The sequence below is a fragment of the Pinus tabuliformis genome, chromosome 5_2 (assembly GCF_031772625.1).
Source record: "Pinus tabuliformis cultivar Carrire ecotype Pingquan chromosome 5_2, CPIR1, whole genome shotgun sequence".
Lineage (NCBI taxonomy): Eukaryota > Viridiplantae > Streptophyta > Pinopsida > Pinales > Pinaceae > Pinus > Pinus tabuliformis.
This window is the reverse complement of record NC_142306.1, coordinates 857,209,705-857,230,517: the sequence shown is the minus strand read 5'-3', so window position 1 is coordinate 857,230,517 and position 20,813 is coordinate 857,209,705. Positions and strand designations below refer to the sequence as shown.

At 37.6% G+C, this 20,813-nt stretch overlaps 1 protein-coding gene across 1 annotated transcript; it reads left to right on the top strand.

Annotated features, from left to right (window-relative positions):
- The first annotated feature begins 19,278 nt into the window (after positions 1–19,278).
- LOC149162013 (putative sucrose-phosphate synthase 2) lies at positions 19,279–19,929 on the top strand. Its single transcript, XM_089435065.1, has one exon. The coding sequence runs from the start codon at positions 19,279–19,281 to the stop codon at positions 19,927–19,929; it is 651 nt and encodes a 216-aa protein (XP_089291191.1).
- The last annotated feature ends 884 nt before the right edge of the window (positions 19,930–20,813 follow it).

The following is a 20,813-nucleotide window of genomic DNA, read 5'->3' as shown; positions in this document are numbered from 1 at the left end:
GCCACGACTGGTGCAGCAGCTTCAGGAGGTTGTGGAGCAGCCACAACAAGGGAAGCTGAGAGGAGATCGAGTAGAGACATCTACTCATCCAGAGACCTCCAGTAGGGGGAAACTTCGAGCCAGGTGGGCTGAGGGATTGAATGCAGCCATACCTCCAGGTAGGAGGTGGGGTGATGTGGATTGATTGTCCCAAGGAGGAGGGGCAGGATCCTTGAAGTACCCAACCTCTTAGATGAGACCTTCCTACGAGAGCCCCAGATGTGTAGTAGTAGGAACTGACTGATTGGGTAGAGACAGATGCAGATGGAGCGGCAGAGAGAGCGACACTGCAAGGAATCCCAGGACAGTGCATAGCTAGTAGGCTGCAACAATGCGAGAGGCACAAGTGTTTTGCACAGTGCTAGGTGGCATAGAGAGGTGTGCAATGGTGTGAGATGCATGGAGATGTTGCAGTAGCGTAGATGTCAGAGAGGGAGCACTTGTTAGCAGCAGGTAGAGCTTCAACATCAGAGGGTGTTTCTATCCCAATAGGGAGGTCAGTTGGGAGGTGCAGTGCGGATGAAATGCTGGGAGATAGAACCAGCAGCAGCACGGATGCAGTCAGAGATCAAAGTGACAGAGGCTAGAGAAGTCAGATACTTAAGAGCACAGAGATGCAGAGATTTCAGTATAAAGAGGCAATAGCAGTCAAAGACTTTGATGACAGAGCAAGTGGACCAGCCAGATGTGTTGCATGGAGAACATTCCAGAGTTTCAGGATCGGGTTTGAGAGGAAGCTTTTCTTGTTGAGAGGGAGTGTTGGAAAGTGTGCAACAAGAAATGCTTGTTGAGAATGCAACAAGATGATGGAGCTTAGTGAAAAGAGTCGCCTTCACTAAGTGGGCCCGCAGGCAAATTATGGCGCAAGTTCTATTTTTGATCACAGTGTGGATGATCACAGTGTGGGTGACCGCAGTATGAGTGATCACATCGTGGATGATCACAGTGTGGGTGATCACAGTATGAGTGATCACAGTGTGGGTGACCACAGTGTGAGTGATCACAGTGTGAGTGATCAAAGTCTATTTTTAGACTGGCTGTCAAAAATAGAAAAGTCAAATATTATTGTCTCATAATAATATTTGGACTATAAATTTGATCTTATTCTCTTGGAGCACTTCAGGATGAGCTACGGATGTGGTACATGCAGATCCCAGAGGGAAATATGTGGTTACTTATGGGATGACTAATATTTTCATTCAGGACTTCAGTTAGAACTCAAGTGAGTTGATTTTAGTGGACTGGAGGTCCAGTTGATGGAGTTGTGTTCAGTTTAACTTTGTTAAACTAGTTGTATTTAGTCTAAATGATCAATAGACTACAGATGAGTTGGGTGAATTAGTTATCAATTAATTCACAAGTTATTAACTCTTAATGCAACTATATAATAAATCAGTTAACTCAGTTGCATGTCAGTGAATGTTCAGTTCAGCAGGGACAGGTGTTAGAGGATCAGATTGCTATCAGTTGTGGCTATAGCTGTGCATGATGTTTTGCACAATCAGAGGGATTGAGTATGCCAATGAATTGGCCAATATCAAGAATTATAGCATGTGCTCACGTCCAACAGAGTGGTGATTATTTGCAGGTCAAATACAAGTTTGGTAAGCCATTCTCATCAGTTCTTGAGCAGGTATTGAGCTGTGGAGGCAGGCAAGCAGCGGGGCAGATTTGGAGATCAGATCTGAGATGTATTGTGTGTAACAGGTGGAGCTGGTACTGGATTACTTGTGATAAGCATTGTACTTTGTAATGTTACATGATTCAATCAATATAATATACAGATAGTGGGGGGTTTTAGCGAGATGCTTTCCCCGAGATACATACTGTGTTAATGAGTTTGATTGATGCTTCTATGTGTGCCTGTGAATGTTTCTGCTTCTGTAAATTGATGATCAATGTAGAGGAGATTATGTATTATACATGTTCCACTTATAATTGTATGATCAGGATAATCTCTGTGAATATGTGTTAAATTATTCAAAATTTCTACATGGTATCAGAGCTGCTTGATTTGTAGAAGAGATTTTTTACAAGATATCAGGCGAGGATTGATCATCGGATCTATTATTCAGAAAGTGTTTACATTTTATGTCTTCAGGCAGAGTCTGTAATCTGGCCAGGTAGCCTCTGGATTCATCCTTCTTTTGGAAGGTGAGATATCCAGTGAATGCCAATACAGTCAATCTCTGTACAAGAAGTACATCTCCTTCAATTGTAGGGGGATGGCAAGCGCCCCAAAAAAGCTAGCCCTTAAACGACTTTTTGAGGTCGAGTCACCGGATATCATTATGTTACAAGAAACCCTTGGATCGGCAGAACATTGTTCTCGCACACTAGCCTCTGTAGGGGCTCGATGGCATTTCATAGCCATGGATGCCATGGGAAGATCGGGAGGTCTGGCGCTCGGTATTAACCCCAGCTCGATTAAACTGGTATCATCCTGGGGCGGACAGGGATTCCTAGGAGCAGACATCATTTCCATCGAACTCGGGCTTCCCCTCCGAATAATCAATATATATGGTCCTTGTCATCAGAGGGAAGAATTCTGGAGAAAACTGCTCAGCTGCAACCTTTTATCACTCGAGCACACCATCATCGGGGGAGACCTGAATTTCTCCCTGGGCTTCAATGAGTCTTGGGGTGAGGCGGCCCAGATTGATCCCATCACAAATTACATGAGACAATTATTGGAGCAGCACGATCTCATTGATATCCCTGTTCAGAAGCTGCAGCCTACTTGGAGAAATAGAAGAACAGGGGAGGCAGCCTTGGCCAGAAGATTGGATAGATTCCTCATGAAAGAACCTCTGATTAACCGGCTGCATTCATACAAACAGTGGGTAAGTAGTGGAGGCATCTCAGATCACTCTCCTATAGTTCTGGAAATTCGAGGACCGGAACAGAAACCAAAGGCGCCTTATAAATTCAACCATCTGTGGCTACAAGACCCTAGATTCATCAACCTGATCACATCATACTGGAGGGCTCATCCCATTGATAGAGAATCATCATTGGCAAGGGGATTCGTAAAAAACCTAACAGAGCTAAAACATTTAGTGATCAACTGGGCTAAAGAGAAAAAGAAGACTGAAGATGAGCAGCTTATCAAGGTGGAGGACGAATTGAAGGGCCTTCTGGACGAGAGAAATCTAGGGTTCCTAACACAGAATGACAAGGCCCGACTGGTGGATCTGGAAAATCAGAAGAATGTAATCCTAAAGGGAAGGGAGGAATCTATCAGACTCCGCAGTAGAGCTATATGGCTGAAAGCTGGAGATGAGAACTCCAGATTCTTCCATAACTTCGCCAAAGGAAGGAAAGTGGCAAATACCATTTGGAATCTCCCCCTCCCCGAGGGAGGCCAAGCTGATACATTCAACAAGCTATCCAACTTGGGCACCACACACTTCAGAAACCTATACAAGAGCCCTGTGGGCGCAAATCTGGCGGAAATCATCAATGTGGCCTCCAAATTCCCAAGATTTGTAGAAGACGAAGATTTAGAGGATCTGGAAGCTCCAGTCACCATGGCAGAATTGGAAAGCACCATAAAATGGTTCAAGAAGGAGAAGAGTCCGGGACCGGATGGTTGGACTATAGAGTTCTACTCTGCATTTTTTGAACTTCTGGGAGGTGATATCCTCAAAGTTGTTGAGGAGAGCAGGACCTCGGGAAGTATCTATCATGCCATTAACTCTACATTTATTGCCCTCATCCCTAAATCCGACAATCCATCATCCTTCGATGATTTCCGCCCCATATCCCTCTGTAATGTGCTCTACAAGATTATATCTAAGGTCATTGCTAACAGGATCAAGCCCATCCTCTCCAGGCATATCTCTCCTCAACAATTTGCCTTTCTAGAGAATCGTCAGATACATGAAGCCATAGGATCTGCACAGGAAGCAATCCACTCCATCTGGACCAAACACCTCAAATGTATTCTGCTGAAAATTGATCTCTCCAAGGCATTTGATCGTGCTAGCTGGTTGTACATCAAAATGATCCTCATTCATATTGGCTTCCCTCATTCATTAATAAATTGGATAATGGCATGCATCACCTCCCCCACCTTCAGTATTCTGATCAATGGATCTGCCTCCCACTTCTTTCACTCTGAAAGAGGACTCCGTCAGGGCTGCCCACTCTCGCCATTGCTCTTTCTCTTGGTAATTGAAGCACTTAGTAGGCTCCTGATTACTGCTAACAGGGAGGGTACTATTCGGGGCCTTAAAATATCAGACATCTGCTACCTTACTCATCTCCTTTTTGTGGATGATGTCCTGATATTATTGGATGGAAGTTTACAGGACACGACAGCATTCTCTCGCCTGCTCGATCTGTTCTCAAAAGCAACAGGGATGGAAGTAAACAGATCAAAATCCACCATCACTATGGTTGACACCACTGTAAATGAATCTCATGCTGCTAGAACGGCTTTTCCATATACCCCTCAGCCTTTGGATAGAGGGCTCAAATACCTGGGGTACTGGCTCAAACCGACAAGTCAGAAGATTGTTGATTGGGTATGGCTCGTGGCGAAGATAGAAAAAAGATTAACATGCTGGAGTCACAGATATCTCTCAAGGGCCGGGAGACTAATCCTGATAAAAGCTGTTCTGGAAGCAACCCCTGTATTCTGGATGGCTATGGCATGGATACCCCGGAACATATTGGCAAAACTGCAACAATTATGCAATCGATACCTATGGGCAGGGAATCAAGACAAACGAATCTTCGCATGGATCGGATGGAATAAGATAGCCCTGCCGAAGAAGTGGGGAGGTTGGGGGCTGAAGGATCTCCCGATATTTGCAAAAGCTCTGGCCGGAAAAATGGGATGGGCTCTCCTAACTTCCCACAGCCTATGGACAAATATCACTTTCCATAAATATATCTGGCCTCACAGCATCATAGATTGGGCTAGATTGCCTTCCTGGAACAAAACAGGTATATCATCGATTTGGAAAGCCCTTCTGCACTCCTTACCACTCATCAGGGATAACCTAATATGGCGCATCAGAGATGGTAACAGTGCAAGAATTGGACTGGATCCTTGGACCGGAAGTGGTGGCAGACATACACTCCCTCAAGAGCTAATTGCATTTCTAGCAGCACAAAACATAAAGGTCATCTCGCAGATAGCAGACCCAGCTCAATCTGACATATTTCATCAAGCATGGAAATCGGCAAATCAATTAAATATCCCGAGAAGATGGCATACCATATGGGATGAGTACAGAGATGCATTAACGGAAGCACATATCCGCATCTCGGAGGGGCCGGATGAACTTGTATGGCATCGAGCAGAGCACGGGGTATACACACCAAAGGAAGGCTATATATACCTCATCGAACATCGAAAGCCTGGAGAAATCGTAAGTTGGTGGCAGAACATATGGAAATTCGCTGCCTCCCCCCGATCGAAATTATTCAGTTGGTGCATTCTCAGGAACAAAGTTCCCACAGGTGAACAGCTTGCGAAAAGAGCCATACACGGACCCACTTGGTGCGTGCTTTGCAAGGAAGCATCGGAATCGACAGAACATATATTCATGAGATGCCGAGCAACATTAGATCTGTGGCGAAATCTCAGGGCGCATATAAATTACACAGGAGAATGGGAGGGACAGGATATCACTAGTGCATGGAATGATTGGGAAAAGAAAAACAAAGGGACCAAAGTGATAAACCTCCCTATCATTATTAACTGGGCTATTTGGAAATCAAGAAACCGAGCCATTTTTTATGAGAAGCCCATCCACTGGCCCTTACTCGAAGCTAGCATTGTTGCTGCCCTGAAGGAGCTGCCCGATCCTACCCCTCCGCCTTCTCGACATCCTGCTCCGCCTCCACCCATCGACCCAAGCATGCCTTGGGCTTTCTTTGACGGTGCTGCAAACCAACAAAGCTGCGGAGGAGGTTTCATACTCCATGTAACAGAAAACCATCATTACAACATCAAGGCTGGCCTGGGAGTCGGAACAAACAACTATGCTGAACTGATTACACTTCGACACCTTCTACACTTTGCATTAAGACACCATTGCATTAACATCAATATTTATGGAGATTCTCAGATCATTGTTAATTGGATTAATGGCACAGCTATATGTCACATGCACTCTCTCAGCACTATTCTACAAGAAGCACTTGATCTCAAAGCAGCTTTTAACCATATTTCTATCTCTCATATATACAGGGAACACAATAAGGGTGCCGACAAACTTTCCAAGGAGGCAGCGCTAATGGACAGAGGACTATGGGAGATTACAGAGATTATTGATCAACAGGAGCAAAAATTCTATCATCGGCCATACATAGATCCAGGATACCCAACCCTGGATCCACAAATAGCTCACTAAATATATTTATGTTTTGACAGCTCTCTACAGACAATACTGTTATTTTGGTATTTTGTTAAGATGAACAGCATAATAGAATGAACTGATAGCATGCCCTGCGTGGTACTGCACAGACAGCTTTTGAAGAAACTCTGTATTTAACAGACTCTTATGTAAAACTGCTTATTAATGAAATATATATTGATTTTTCCAGAGGAAAAAAAAAGTCAATCTCTGTACAAGAAATACTTTGTTCTCACGAATTCTAGATCAGAAGCAGTTGAGTTTTGAGCTGGTGGAATTCGAATTTAATTACAAAGCAAGAGATAAAACTCAGAAACATTAAGTGTGAGAATGGAGACAATATGCCCCAGTATCTCACGAAGTTCACCCAATGCCGGGATGAGCTGGGAAGTGTGGCGGTGACTGTCGGATGAGGATGGTGAGTCTAGCACTCCTTGACCTTCCTAAGAGTTGGCATAGCTACCAGGACTCGGTGAATGGAAAGGAGAAACTGCCAAATTGGGAATGACTATGGTCGGATTTTATGCAGGAAGAGATTAGATGGCGCACCAGAGACAGTTCTTCATCTATGCAGGATGAGGAGAATTGTGCCTTAGCGAGTAAGGCGGAGAAGGGGAAGAGGAAGGTTTCTCTTTCTGAATCTAGATCTTCCAGTGATGGGAAGAAGGTTCACAAATCGAAAGCGCGATGCTTTCGTTGTCATGATGGAGACTTGGTGGTTGAGAGGGAGCATACATTACCTCTCAACATGCAGAGCCAGAATAAGTCTCAAACGATCGTGGAGGAGCCGCGATTGGTGCAATAGCTTCAGGAGGTTGTGGAGCAGCCACAACAAGGGAAGTTGAGAGGAGATCGATTAGAGACATCTACTCATCCAGAGACCTACAGTAGGGGGAAAATTCGAGCCATGTGGGCTGAGGGATCGCATGCAGCCATACCTCCAGGTAGGAGGTGGGGTGATGTGGATTAATTGTCCCAAGGAGGAGGGGCAGGATCCTTGAGGTACCCAACCTATTGGATGAGACCTTGCTACGAGTGCTCCAGATGTGTAGTAGCAAGAACTGACTGATTGGGTAGAGACAGATGCAGATGGAGTGGCAGAGAGAGCGACAGTGCAAGGAATCCTAGGACAATGCATAGCTAGAAGGTTGCAGCAATGCGAGAGGCACAAGTGTTTTGCACAGTGCTAGGTGGCACAGAGAGGTGTGCAATGGTGCGAGATGCATGGAGATGTTGTTGTAGCGCAGATGTCAGAGAGGGAGCACTTGTCAGCAGCAAGTAGAGCTTCAACATCAGAGGGTGTTTCTATCCCAACAGGGAGGTCAGTTGGGAGGTGCAGTGCGGATGCAATGCTGGGAGATAGAACCAGCAGCAGCACGGATGCAGTCAGAGATCAAAGTGATAGAGGCTATAGCAGTCAGATAATGAAGAGCACAGAGATGCATAGTTTTCAGTCGAAAGAGGCAATAACAGTCAAAGACTTTGATGACAGAGCAAGTGGACCAGCCAGATGTGTTGCATGGATAACATTCCAGAGTTTCAGGATCGGGTTTGAGAGGAAGCTTTTCTTGTTGAGAGGGAGTGTTGAAAAGTGTGCAACAAGAAATGCTTGTTGATAATGCAACAAGATGATGGAGCTTAGTGAAAAGAGTCACCTTCAGTAAGTGGGCCCGCAGGCAAATTATGGCGCAAGTTCTATTTTTTATCACAGTGTGGATGATCACAGTGTGGGTGACCACAGTATGAGTGATCACAGTGTGGATGATCACAGTGTGGGTGATCACAGTATGAGTGATCACAGTGTGGGTGACCACAGTGTGAGTGATCACAGTGTGAGTGATCAAAGTCTATTTTTAGACTGGCTGTCAAAAATAGAAAAGTCAAATATTATTGTCTCATAATAATATTTGGACTATAAACTTGATCTTATTCTCTTGGAGCACTTCAGGATGAGCTACGGATGTGGTACATGCAGATCCCAGAGGGAAATACGTGGTTACCTATGGGATGACTAATATTTGCATGCAGGACTTCAGTTAGAACTCAAGTGAGTTGAGTTTAGTGGACTGGAGGTGCAGTTGATGGAGTTGTGTTCAGTTTAACTTTGTTAAACTAGTTGTATTTAGTCTAACTGATCAACAGACTAGAGATGAGTTGGGTGAATTAGTTATCAATTAATTCACAAGTTATTAACTCATAATGCAACTATAGAATACATCAGTTAACTCAGTTGCATGTCAGTGCATGTTCAGTTCATTAGGGACAGGTGTTAGAGGATCAGATTGCTATCAGTTGTGACTATAGCTGTGCATGATGATTTGCACAATCAGAGGGATTGAGTATGCCAATGAATTGGCCAATATCAAGAATTGTAGCCTGTGCTCACGTCCAACAGAGTGTGAGTGATTATTTGCAGGTCAAATACGAGTTTGGTAAGCCATTCTCATCAGTTCTTGAGCAGGTATTGAGCTGTGGAGGCAGGCAAGCAGCGGGGGAGATTTGGAGATCAGATCTGAGTTGTATTGTGTGTAACAGGTGGAGCTGGTACTGGATTGCTTGTGATAAGCATTGTACTTTGTAATGTTACATGATTCAATCAATATAATATACAGATAGTGTGGGGTTTTTAGCGAGATGCTTTCCCCGGGATACATACTGTGTTAATGAGTTTTATTGATGCTTCTATGTGTGCCTGTGAATGTTTCTGCTTCTGTAAATTGATGATCAACGTAGAGGAGATTATGTATTATACATGTTCCGCTTATAATTGTATGATCAGGATAATCTCTGTGAATATGTGTTAAATTATTCAAAATTTCTACAAAAACAAGTGGACATCAACAAAATCAAGTGTGGGATCTAGGTGGGAGAAGCAAGTTGACGACTTATGACCAGTGAACACATATTTCATTAAATATGGAAGTATTCAATGGATCTAGAATTTATAACTTTAACTAGATTAAGTTTTTTCAAAATGAGGAATTAGAAAGTCACTTAGTCCACTAATTTTAATGTAGATATTCACCATTTTTGTCTAAAAATTATCATGATAAACTTTATAAAACAAATTTATATAAACTTGCTAAAGAAATCTTTCACATTTTAATCTTGGATTCCTTACATTATCTATTTTAATATTTTTTTATGGTTTATTGTAAAAGATAAGTTTGCTAAGGTTATTTTATGAAAATAATGATGCATATGTTACTATTATTAATCCATTTAATTATAATCTGATATAGTAAATATCATGTATGTATTAAGTCATGATTATTACTAAGGCAGTGTTGGCACAATTTAAAAGTCTATCACCTTTGCAACACTAGTTATATTATGGTTGAAGATTAAAAAACTCTCAAAGATCATCGAGTTTATACTCGTATTGGATTTAAATTTCAAAATATTTGTGACGCTACCAACCTTCTTGATTGTTTAACTAAACAAAATTATGATGATCTTGAAACACTTCTTTTAATGCTTTTTTGGCATAACAATAAAATTCGAAATAACTTTTAATAATATCTTTTTATCTTCTTATTTACCATAGTTGGTCTTAGTGGATGATAATCATCATTATCACCATCATAATTACATACTACTGTAGAAAGTTTGCACCATTTTAGAGTTGAGGAGAAAAATAAATTTATGATCAAATTAAATGTTGAATGTGAGTAGTAGCATAATTTTTTTTTATTATTAGTTGTACATTTATGTTAATAAAGAAGTTGATTGAGGCTCGCTTTATGAATAATAGATTAATATGCAAGATAGATATTAAGTATAAGGTTATTTAATGACAAATGAAATTTTTAGTAATGTGTCCAATATATAGCATTATTTAGAACTTTAACTAGATTATATTTTTTCAAAATGAGGAATTAGGTCACTTAGTTCACTAATTTGTATATAGATATTCAGCATTTTTTGTGTAAAAAATATCATGATAAACTTTATAAAACAAATTTATATAAACTTGAAAAAGAAAATATTTCACATATTAATCTTGGATTCCTTACATTATCTATTTTAATACTTTTATGGTTTATATTAAAAAGATAAGTTTGTTAAGGCTATTTTATGAAAATAATGATGTGTGTGTAACTATTATTAACTGATTTAATTATAATCCCATATAGTAAATATCATGTATATGTTAAGTTATGATTATTACTAAGACAATGTTGGCACAATTTAAAACATTGGAATTAAATTTCAAAATATTTGTGACGCTATCAACCTTCTTGATTGTTTACCTAAACAAAATTATGATGATCTTGAAACACTTATTTTAATGCTTTTTTAGCATAACAATAAAATTCAAAATAACTTTTAGTAATATCTTTTTACCTTCTTATATACCATATTTGGTCTTAGTGGATGATAATCATCATTATCACCATCATCATTACCTACTATTGTAGGAAGTTTGCACCATTTTAGAGTTAAGGAGAAAATATTTTTTTAGGATCAAAATAAATGTTGAATATAATCTATTTTTATTTATCATTTATACTTTTATGTAAAAAACGAAGTTGGTTGAGGCTTACTTAATGAATAATATATTAATATGCAAGCTATATATTAAGTATAAAGTTATTCAATGACAAATGATCATAGTAATGTGTCCAATATATACCATCATAGATCCATTTTAAGTGCAGATGTAGGGATCAAATTTCTTCAAGTGCAAACATTTTTAGAGTGAAAGATAAAATGTGTTATTTTTAATTGTTGAAACTATATTTTTGAATGCTAAATAGAGTATATATATGAACAAATAATAATTTTAACCATAAAAAAACTTATATATATATATATATATATATATATATATATATATATATATATATATATATATATATATATATATATATATATATATATATATATATATATAGTTGAAGTTGATATTGACATAAATTAGTTAACATAAATCTTCAAATAGTTACTTTTGAAAAGTATAAGATTTAAACATCTAATTCACACATTTTTTTTACTTCTAATTACTTTACAAAATATTCTTTTTTAATATTTTTCTATTTAGAACATAATTTTTATTTTAAAGGGGCACAGACGGACAAACAAACTTACACATCCCCCCATATTGGGCTGTAAAATGAGCTCGTCTCAATTACTAATCATTTTAATGATCAAAATCAATCATGAATTAGAATAGTAACAAAGTAGTACAATTTGATTATTTTCAAATACAACAAGAAAGAGAGAAAAATGATTAAGATATTTATTACAAATGTTTAGTTTTTATCCCTGAAATGTTTAAGGATATTATATTGAAAAGAACATATTAACATTCATCTAAAACTTAGATTCCTTACATTATTTCTATTATCATTAACATTTATATTTATGTATTAAATTTGACTCGTGAATACTAGATTGTGTAAAAAAAATCTTACCTATAAAGTTATTTAACGATATATTAATATTGTTTTTCTTACTATTATTGACCATTTTAAATTGACAATAACTACTTTTCCTAAGTTGAGTACAAATTAATTATACTAGTATAATGTTGGCACCACTTCAAAATCTATAAGAGGAAATATTTTATAATTCTAGTTGTGTTATTCAATGATCAAAATATTTTTTTTATAAATTAGAGTGCAACAAAATAGGGAATTTGATTTATATCAATTATAATAAGGAAAATTAAGGAAAGCTCTCCTCAAACATTATATCAAGTGTAGCATTTATTCATTAAGTGTTTAAATGGTTTATATTAAATAGAATACTAATTAGGTACTCCACTGTTGTTTTAATATACCAAGTTTAGAAGATGTTTTTAGGTGCATTATTGAATTTGATCATGCATATTTGATATGGTGAGAAGTCATGTTGGTCAAATAAAGCTTTGAAAACTTAAATACTTTATGGCATTGTCATGTAATTTGTATAACGCATGATTACATTGAAATATTAAATAATATAAACCTCCTTAAAAAAAAAAATATGAAGAGAATATTTATACAACAAATATGGAAACGTGTGTCTGAATGTATATTAATAGATCCTCCAAAAAAAAAAAATTACATTCATGTATCATATAAACCTACTCTTAAGATATTCGCTCAAGTAGATCAAGAATGGCTTCTACACCATATTTATTTATCTTAGTCTTCTTGCAACGTTATTTCTTTGGCATCCATGCCCACACTATGGTATTAATTGGAATAGAGCCAAGTTCTTTGTCATCAAGATTTGGTACCCAATATTTCTCTAAAAATTTTCCATTGTATCTCCCTGACATAGGCTTCCACCAGTCAACCTTTACATGAAGATTCTCACTTTCATTATCCTTGAAGATATCTGAGATGGATTTTGCCATCCAAATCATCTCACCTGCATCCTCATTTCCTGATCTAACTAGCAACATCTTTCCTTTCTCAACGTCAATCATCAGATTGAATGTTGGCTTTGGCTTGTTGCATTTGGGTCCAACATATATTGGTTCATTTATATCATTATCAAAATATCCATCCATAATACTTGAGATTACTTGGAGTGCCTTACGATCAACATCAACAATGTGCCTTTTCTTGGGCCAGAAATCCTCAAAAGATGAATCACTTCCATCTATTATTCTATGATCATTATAGATTCCATATAATGTATCAAGAACTTTTTCCCAATACATTACTTTATTTTTCCATTCCCCTGTAACAATTGGTGAATCCTCATTCCCAATAGTGTCTTTCCACATTTTTATATATGATGTTATCCCTTCTTTAGTTCTTTTAAATAGACATCATTATGTTTGGAAGCTAAGAAAGATGGCTCCCCTATGGGAATTATAGGTCGACCTTCATCATCTATATTCCATAACTCAACTGGTTCTGACCACTCAATATCTCTAATTGATTCTTTATAACTTAGTACTGGAACATCATTGAGTATAAGAAATTGGAAGTATTGGACATTAAGATGTCCAACTAGTGCATTTTTTCCCTCCTTAATGTATCCATTAAGGAAACTTTTGAAGTCATAGACCTTGTCAATAAGTGTAGGTGGAAACACTCTATTTTCTTCAATTATGCAATGTATCCATCATTTCAGGTAAAGAATAAATATCTTTACTTTTTAGGTTGGAAGACTTTCTTCCATAGGTTCCATCTATGTCTTCATGGGTGTGCCCCACAGACAAGAACCCAACTTGAATAGTGATGAAGAGACCAAGTGCAGTTAAAAGTGATAGAAACATGAAAAGATAGTGATTCTTATTATCACTTGCTGCATTGTCCAACTGTAACAACAAATGTGGAGGAAGAGGTTTAAAATCAACATTTTGACTTTTTGAACTTCCATGAGATATAAAATCATCCTTGTACCCTTGAAATTTTGAGTAAATGGAGGTGTCAAGTAATGCATTTGTAAGTGGGTTTCTTGAAATTCCACTTTCATAAAGTAGATCACCATACATATCCATTTGTGGATCTTCAAGGTCCCTTAAGCACTTTGCAAGGGATGTAATAGTAAATTGTGATCCCATATGGACAGATGGTAAGGAGAAATGAACAAAACCTCCCGCTTTATGCCCATGTGTAAGCATATCTGTCAATAACAAACCCAAATTTGTTCCTACAATAGATTTTGATTTGACACATAGCCTTGGGATTGAAGTCTTTGTTTTGTCCATTTTATCATGGATAATGCTCAAAGACTCCTTTGGAAACCGCTCTGACATAATTCTATGGGCATAGTAGCAATATCTTCCACACATAACAATCTTGTTATGTTTCGTCAACCTACCTCGTGCCTTTTCTTCAAACTCTTTTGTAGTTGCTGACTTCATTTGTGCTTTCAACACAATACATTCACTGCATTTACTGAAGTTGGTGTTCTTTGAAAATGCCACATCTCGAAACTTAGTATTCCAGATCTTGCTCATTGTTGGCTGTGATATTGATGGGTAATTGAGCTTTTGAAGAGCCTCATTGATCTCTTTTAACAAAGAATTTTGTGTGTAAGTCGAAGGAAGCAGTCTTAAAGGAGCAGATGTTCCATCTTCTTCAACTTTGACGTGTTTGGTTTCGTGAAAAATCTGAATTATCCATTACAATTTTGTGCAATATTTCTATGGTTGCCACTGTGTGAGCTCGTGTTTTGCATGTGTTGGTGTTACCATGAATAGCTATGATCTGTCCATGTTGGAAATAATGCTGGTAGTTATAGAATGTGCTTTGAGGAATTTTATGTATGTTATACCATGCTTTCTTACAAATAATATTCCCATTAAATCTCATGTCCTTTACATTTCTAGCAATAGGTGGTAGGCCATGGCCGCTTGACATGACTGTGTTTGACATGAGTGAATTCAAGACAAATTATCTAATACCATTTGTATTTATTTGTCTCATACCCCTTCTAGCACCTGCAATGGCCTTCCTATCCACATGTTGAAGACAATCTTTTCTACAACATACATTCGCTGCCAAAAGTCGAATTTCTTTCTCTTCATCTATTTTTGTTTGACATTTTGCAATTTTTTTTGTAGCCATAACTCGTTTAATCCTTTTATATGGCCTTGTTACATTCATATCAATTGAGTTTCTATCTTTTTCATTACAAAGGTACCCATCCCATTTGTTTAAGGGATTTGTGTCCTCTATAACATCCCATATCACCATTTCTTTGGGTGGTTCCTTGAACTTTTCCTTGACCCTTAATATCACACCTTTGTTGTCCACAACTTATTTATTGGCCATCTAACCAAGCAGTATATAGACTTATCACCAATTTTGCATATCTCACAATTTCCATCTATCTCTTCTAGAAAAACACCAAAATCCATTTCACCCAGGGTTTCACACTCAACAATGTCATCCTTGCAAACATTAACTAGCATTCCTTTGGAAATGCACATGCTTGTTCCCATGCATTCATGTGTAAGAGAAACCTTTTCACATATGAATTTAACCCTATCTTGGGGAATATTTATGGCATGATCATGACAGTGAGGCTCCAAATCTAATTCTGGCCAAATTTCATAAGATTCTAATGCACCCGCAAGTGTATGCTCAAATCCTGCTGGATGTGGTAGAGGAGCGTTATGTTTTAACACCTTTTCAATTTTAACTACTATGAAACCTTTCTTTACCATCTTTCCATGCACTTTATGCCCAAGCTCTGTATTGAATATGGAGCCCTCACCCACCTTCGCTCCATGTTGCAGAAGATTTACCTTGTCTCCAATAGAAAATGTAGAAGAAACATTTGTACCTATAAGCAAATGTATATAATGTTAGTATTTACTCAAAAAAAAACATTTATTATAGTATCAATAATATATAACACATGCTTCAATATTCTGATTTACCTATGTGGTGTCTCAAATCCACAATCTTCCATGGATGTATGTCCCCTTCATTAACATCATCATCAATCAAATGTGGTTGAATGACATCAATTATCAAAATTGCAACATAACCAACATTAACCCTTTCTCCAACATAATAAGTTCCAGACTTTGTAGATTCAACCCTTGCTAGCCCAATGACTTGATCATTAATAAGGAGATCAACATAGTTCCCTTTTGCCAAAATTATATTTTCCATTGTAGCTTGCATCAATTCTATAACAACAATTACATCGTAACTTGTAATTAAAAGAATGAACCAGTGTGACTTTATATTTTCCCCAAAACACACAACTTACGAAAAAGTAATATAGATGCAAAAATAAAAATCGAATGGTAGTCATGTTGTATGTAATGAAACATTGTTTCCTCAAATGAAAGCTAACAATTAGTATCATTCCTTCTACTACAAACATAAGCATATTGCTAGAAGCAACATTACATGGTCAAATAATTCTAGCACATGCTAGATTTCCTTCTAGCACAAACACAAACACATTGCCAATAACAATATTCTAAAGCGAAGGAAATCCACCACATGCTAAATTTTCTTCTAACATAAATAGAAGCATATTACTCACAAAAACATTTCAAAGTAAAATAAATCTTACACATTCTAGAGTTTATTGTAGCACAAACACAATCACATTGCCAAAAATAGCATTGCAGTGTAGAAGATATCTAGTATACGCTTAATTTACTTCTAGCACAAACAAAAGCACATTGCCAACAATAACATTGTAGGGCAAACAAAAGCCAACAAAATCCAACAACTTCTATCACAAACACAATCACATTTCCAATAACAATGTCGCAAGGTAAAATAAATTTAAAAGATGCTAGCTTTACATGTAGCATAAATATAAGCATACTACCAATAACAACATTTCATGCCAAAAGAAATCTAGTGAATGCTATATTTCCTTCTAACACAAACAAAAGCACATTACCAAGGTGAAGGAGATCTAACACGTGTTAGATTTCCTTCTATAATAAACAACCAAATTGAAAACAACAATATTGCATAGCAAAAGAAATCTAGCACAACTTTTAGCCCAAACACAAGCACAACATTTCCAATAACATTGCCAAAGTGATGGAAATCTAACACTTGCTAGATTTCCTTTTATCATAAACAACAAAATTGACAACAACACTATTGCAAAGCAAAAGAAATCTAGCATAGTTTCTAGCCCAAACACAAGCACATTTCCAATAAAAATATTGCAAGGTGAAGAAATTTAATGTATATTAGCTTTACATGTGGAACAAATACAATCATACTACCAACAACAACATTGCATCCCAAAAGAAATCTATTGCATGTTACGTTTATTTTTAAAACAAATCAACAAAGTGTAATGGTGATTCCCTGTTGTGAAGACCCATATGAAAAGTGGCGTAATGCTAATAAGACCAATGCAACTACTGCAGGATAGCCACTCACCTTTCCCTTTATCCTACAAAAAACTCCTAGGTGTGAAATCCTTTTTTTGCCGAGTGTTTGCTTGTAAGAGGGGAAAGTAATGAATAATTCTTCCTGCTAGAATAAATTTCTTTGGGGAAAACAGGGTGAAAAACATGAAGCCTCATCTCCTTACTAAGAAAGTAAGACTAACTAGGCTTGATTGATATCCATGCGCGATTGTTAAAATTGGCAACTAGGGCCAAACTCCATGTGGGTCATCTTTTTTCTTTAACTACATGGTGAATCAGTAACTGTCAGTCCTAATCTATGGGAGACCCATGATCAATCCTCATAGCTGCCTCTATAACACTAGGAGTACATCCAACTACCTGCAATTTGATATAATAAGATCCTATGATTTTAGCAAGAACAAGACTCTCGTGTCGCCAAGGCGGGGGTGGGGAATCTGCTCCTCGAGCCACCACCACAGCAGGTCAGTGTACTCAATGAGATTTGAACTGCGGTCTCCTAGGCTTCACCCAAGTAGACTTACCGTCAAACCACACATCACAGTACCCATGTAGGTCACCTTATTAATGGAAGATGATATTTTTCTTGGATCCCTCTCATCGAGAGGTGTATGATTGATCTAAAGATCATCCGATTCCGATAAGTATTCATGGAGAGATGAATTTATTTGTGTTATGGGAAAATTCGTCAAGGTCAGTTAACAACCAAATAAACCCCACTTGTGCTCAACGTTTTAGTATAAATAGAGGTGGCCTTCAAGTCATTTTAACACACTTGGGATCTCTTCCTCTCCACTTGTCTTTGAGTTTTAGTAGGAGGAGAGATCCTAAGGGATAACGCTGCCCTAATCCAGAGGGAAAAAGCCGAAACTGCTGGGAACTACCGGAACTGCTAGGAATAGCCAGAAAAGCTAGAACTGTCGGGAATAGTCGGAATTGCCGGAACTGCCAGGAATAGTCGGAACAGCCAGGAAGCTGACACAGAGGGCATAAGCCCGAACTGCCGGGAAAAGTCGGAACTGGCTGACTGCCGGAACTACTAGGAATAGCTGGAAAAGCTGAAAAAGTCGGAACTGTCGAGAATAGCCGGAATTGTCGGAACTACCGGAACTGTCGGGAATAGCCGAAATTGGTGGAATCGCCGGGAACTATGGACACTGCCGGAAAAGCCAGAACTGTCGAGAATATCCAGAACTGCCAGGAATCGTCGGAACTGATGGGAATAATGGGAACCAATGATCAAATATGAAGGGAAAGTCTTAATTTTATTTAGAAGGCCGCACATTGAGGTCACCCTTCTACAATGAAAAGCACAAAAAAATGAAATTCAACTAACAGCAGTAAATTATTTTCAAATTTCTTTTTTTTTAACACATGGTGAATCAGTAACTGTTTGGTTGGAACTAACACTGTGAGTACCAAGACAACATACTATTGGTTGTCGATGTCTTTACAATGTTGCACGATGCAAGATATTCCTCAGTTTATCAAGAACAATAACCCCTTCCAACACAGCTGCAAGTCTAGTATTTATCATACAATTCATACACATTGTAACTGACACATGACAAGCCAACTGTGATCATAACATTTATGTTCGCCAAATCTTATGTTTTCTGTCTTTTTCCTTGAATTATTGTCATATTAAGCAGAGGTTGGTGTAAGAACATCCAAAAAAGAATTAGTTTGAGTTTCCACCTTGTGTTAATTAGGTTCTGGCAATAATTTTGACAGGTAAACTAAGTTTCCAGGAAAAAATTTCAGTTTCAAATATGATGTTTAAGCACGTGGCAAAAAAAGCAAAGCTCTAAAAAATTCTTTGTTTCTGAAAATTTTGTAGACTTTGAACAATGGACTATTAGTCAAGCACCATGATCAGAAGGTCATAGAAAATGTATTGCTAGAGCTAAAAACCCATGGAATGAATGTCGCTGTAATGGGTTGAGAAACATTCACCTTTTCTCATGGCCTAAACATTGTAGAAAATATTTGTCTCAGGTAACTATATGCGGGATGAGGCATCCTCAATGGCAGACTATCATTGTAATGGATACTACTATGGGGGAGGAATCAATGGGTGATTCCCTGAAGGACATGTCTCTTCAGCTTTTTGTCGATGGCGAGAAATATTGCATCAATGGCTCTCTAGATAATTCTACCGAAGTTGACAAACTTCTGGCACCAAAGGGCGACCCAGAACTTACTTTGGATAAACTAAAAAGGGCGTCGCTATCTTTTAACATTGAAGAAACTGAACCTAAGCCAAGGCCTCCAACAAATAATCTGATTGTCTCAAACAAGTATCCTGCACTGAGAAATAAGAAGAAGCTTTTTGTTATAGCTGTGGACTACTATGATTACAGTAGCAATGTATATCCCCATATGTTGGAAATAATTCAAGAGATAATCAAAGTTGTGCATTCTGATGCAACAACAACAAGATTTTTCGGTCTTGTACTATCAACTACATTAACAGTTGTTGAAACTTTGGGGATGTTGAACTCTGGCAATATATTGCCTCTTGAATTCAATGCTTTAATTTGTAGCAGTGGGAGTGAACTTTACTATTCAGCAATTCCTGCTTATCCTGATAACTTGGGAGGACTTTGGCTTCTTTCCTTTTATAATTTAGGTTGTTGGGACATTATGAATTATGACTTATGCTACTCATATATTTCGTTAATTTTTTATTCATTGGATATTAAATAGTTGGGACTTAATGACTTAGGCCTAACAAGGGATTAGTTGAAGGTGCTTTGGTTAGGATTTTGATTTGGATAGTGTTTCTAATGATGAGAGCTCAATTGAACTGTAAACTGTATTGGTGAGACGGTGGAATTTAATTTATTCTTATTAGTATTTGATTCAATTGAACTGTAAACTGTATTGGTGAGACAGTGTAATTTATTCTTATTACAATTTGCTTCAATTGAACTGTAAATTGTATTGGTGAGACAGTGGAATTTATTCTTATTACTATTTGATTCATTCATGCTATTAAGGCATTAAATTTAATTTTTCTCTTGATGTTTGAATCGCATATTCTTAGAGGTAAGTGAAAAATATAGATATCAAAGCAAAATGAGTAACTTATAGATCTATTTGTATTTAGTCTTGCTCCTTCATATCGCATAAACAACAGGACCTAGATGTATATATTGAAGCATAATGTGAAGTTATGTGAAATCCAGTATGCTATGAACTTATTAAGTCTCTCGAATGCACTCCTCTCCAAGCATAAATCGTGCTTAAACCTTGCTTGACAGGCGTCTGCTGAATGATGAATCTACGATCCTCTCCAATCGTCATCAAACCTTGCTTACGGGCAGCCTGCAGGCACAACTACTAACTTGCATCATATGCACAAGTTACAATTAGAAAAAACAATTCAAAAGGAAATTGTTGTTTTTGAAATGGGAGCAACTCCGAATTTGGAAACTATTGTTTCTGAAATGGGATTTAACATCAATTGAGAAAGGAAATTCACAAGTTCAACCATTGTAATTTGTGATAGACCCACAGTGCACTGACAGTTTGGAATTTGGAATTCCCAAAATCTGGATTTTAGAAAAAAAAATGAAATTTAAAAAAAT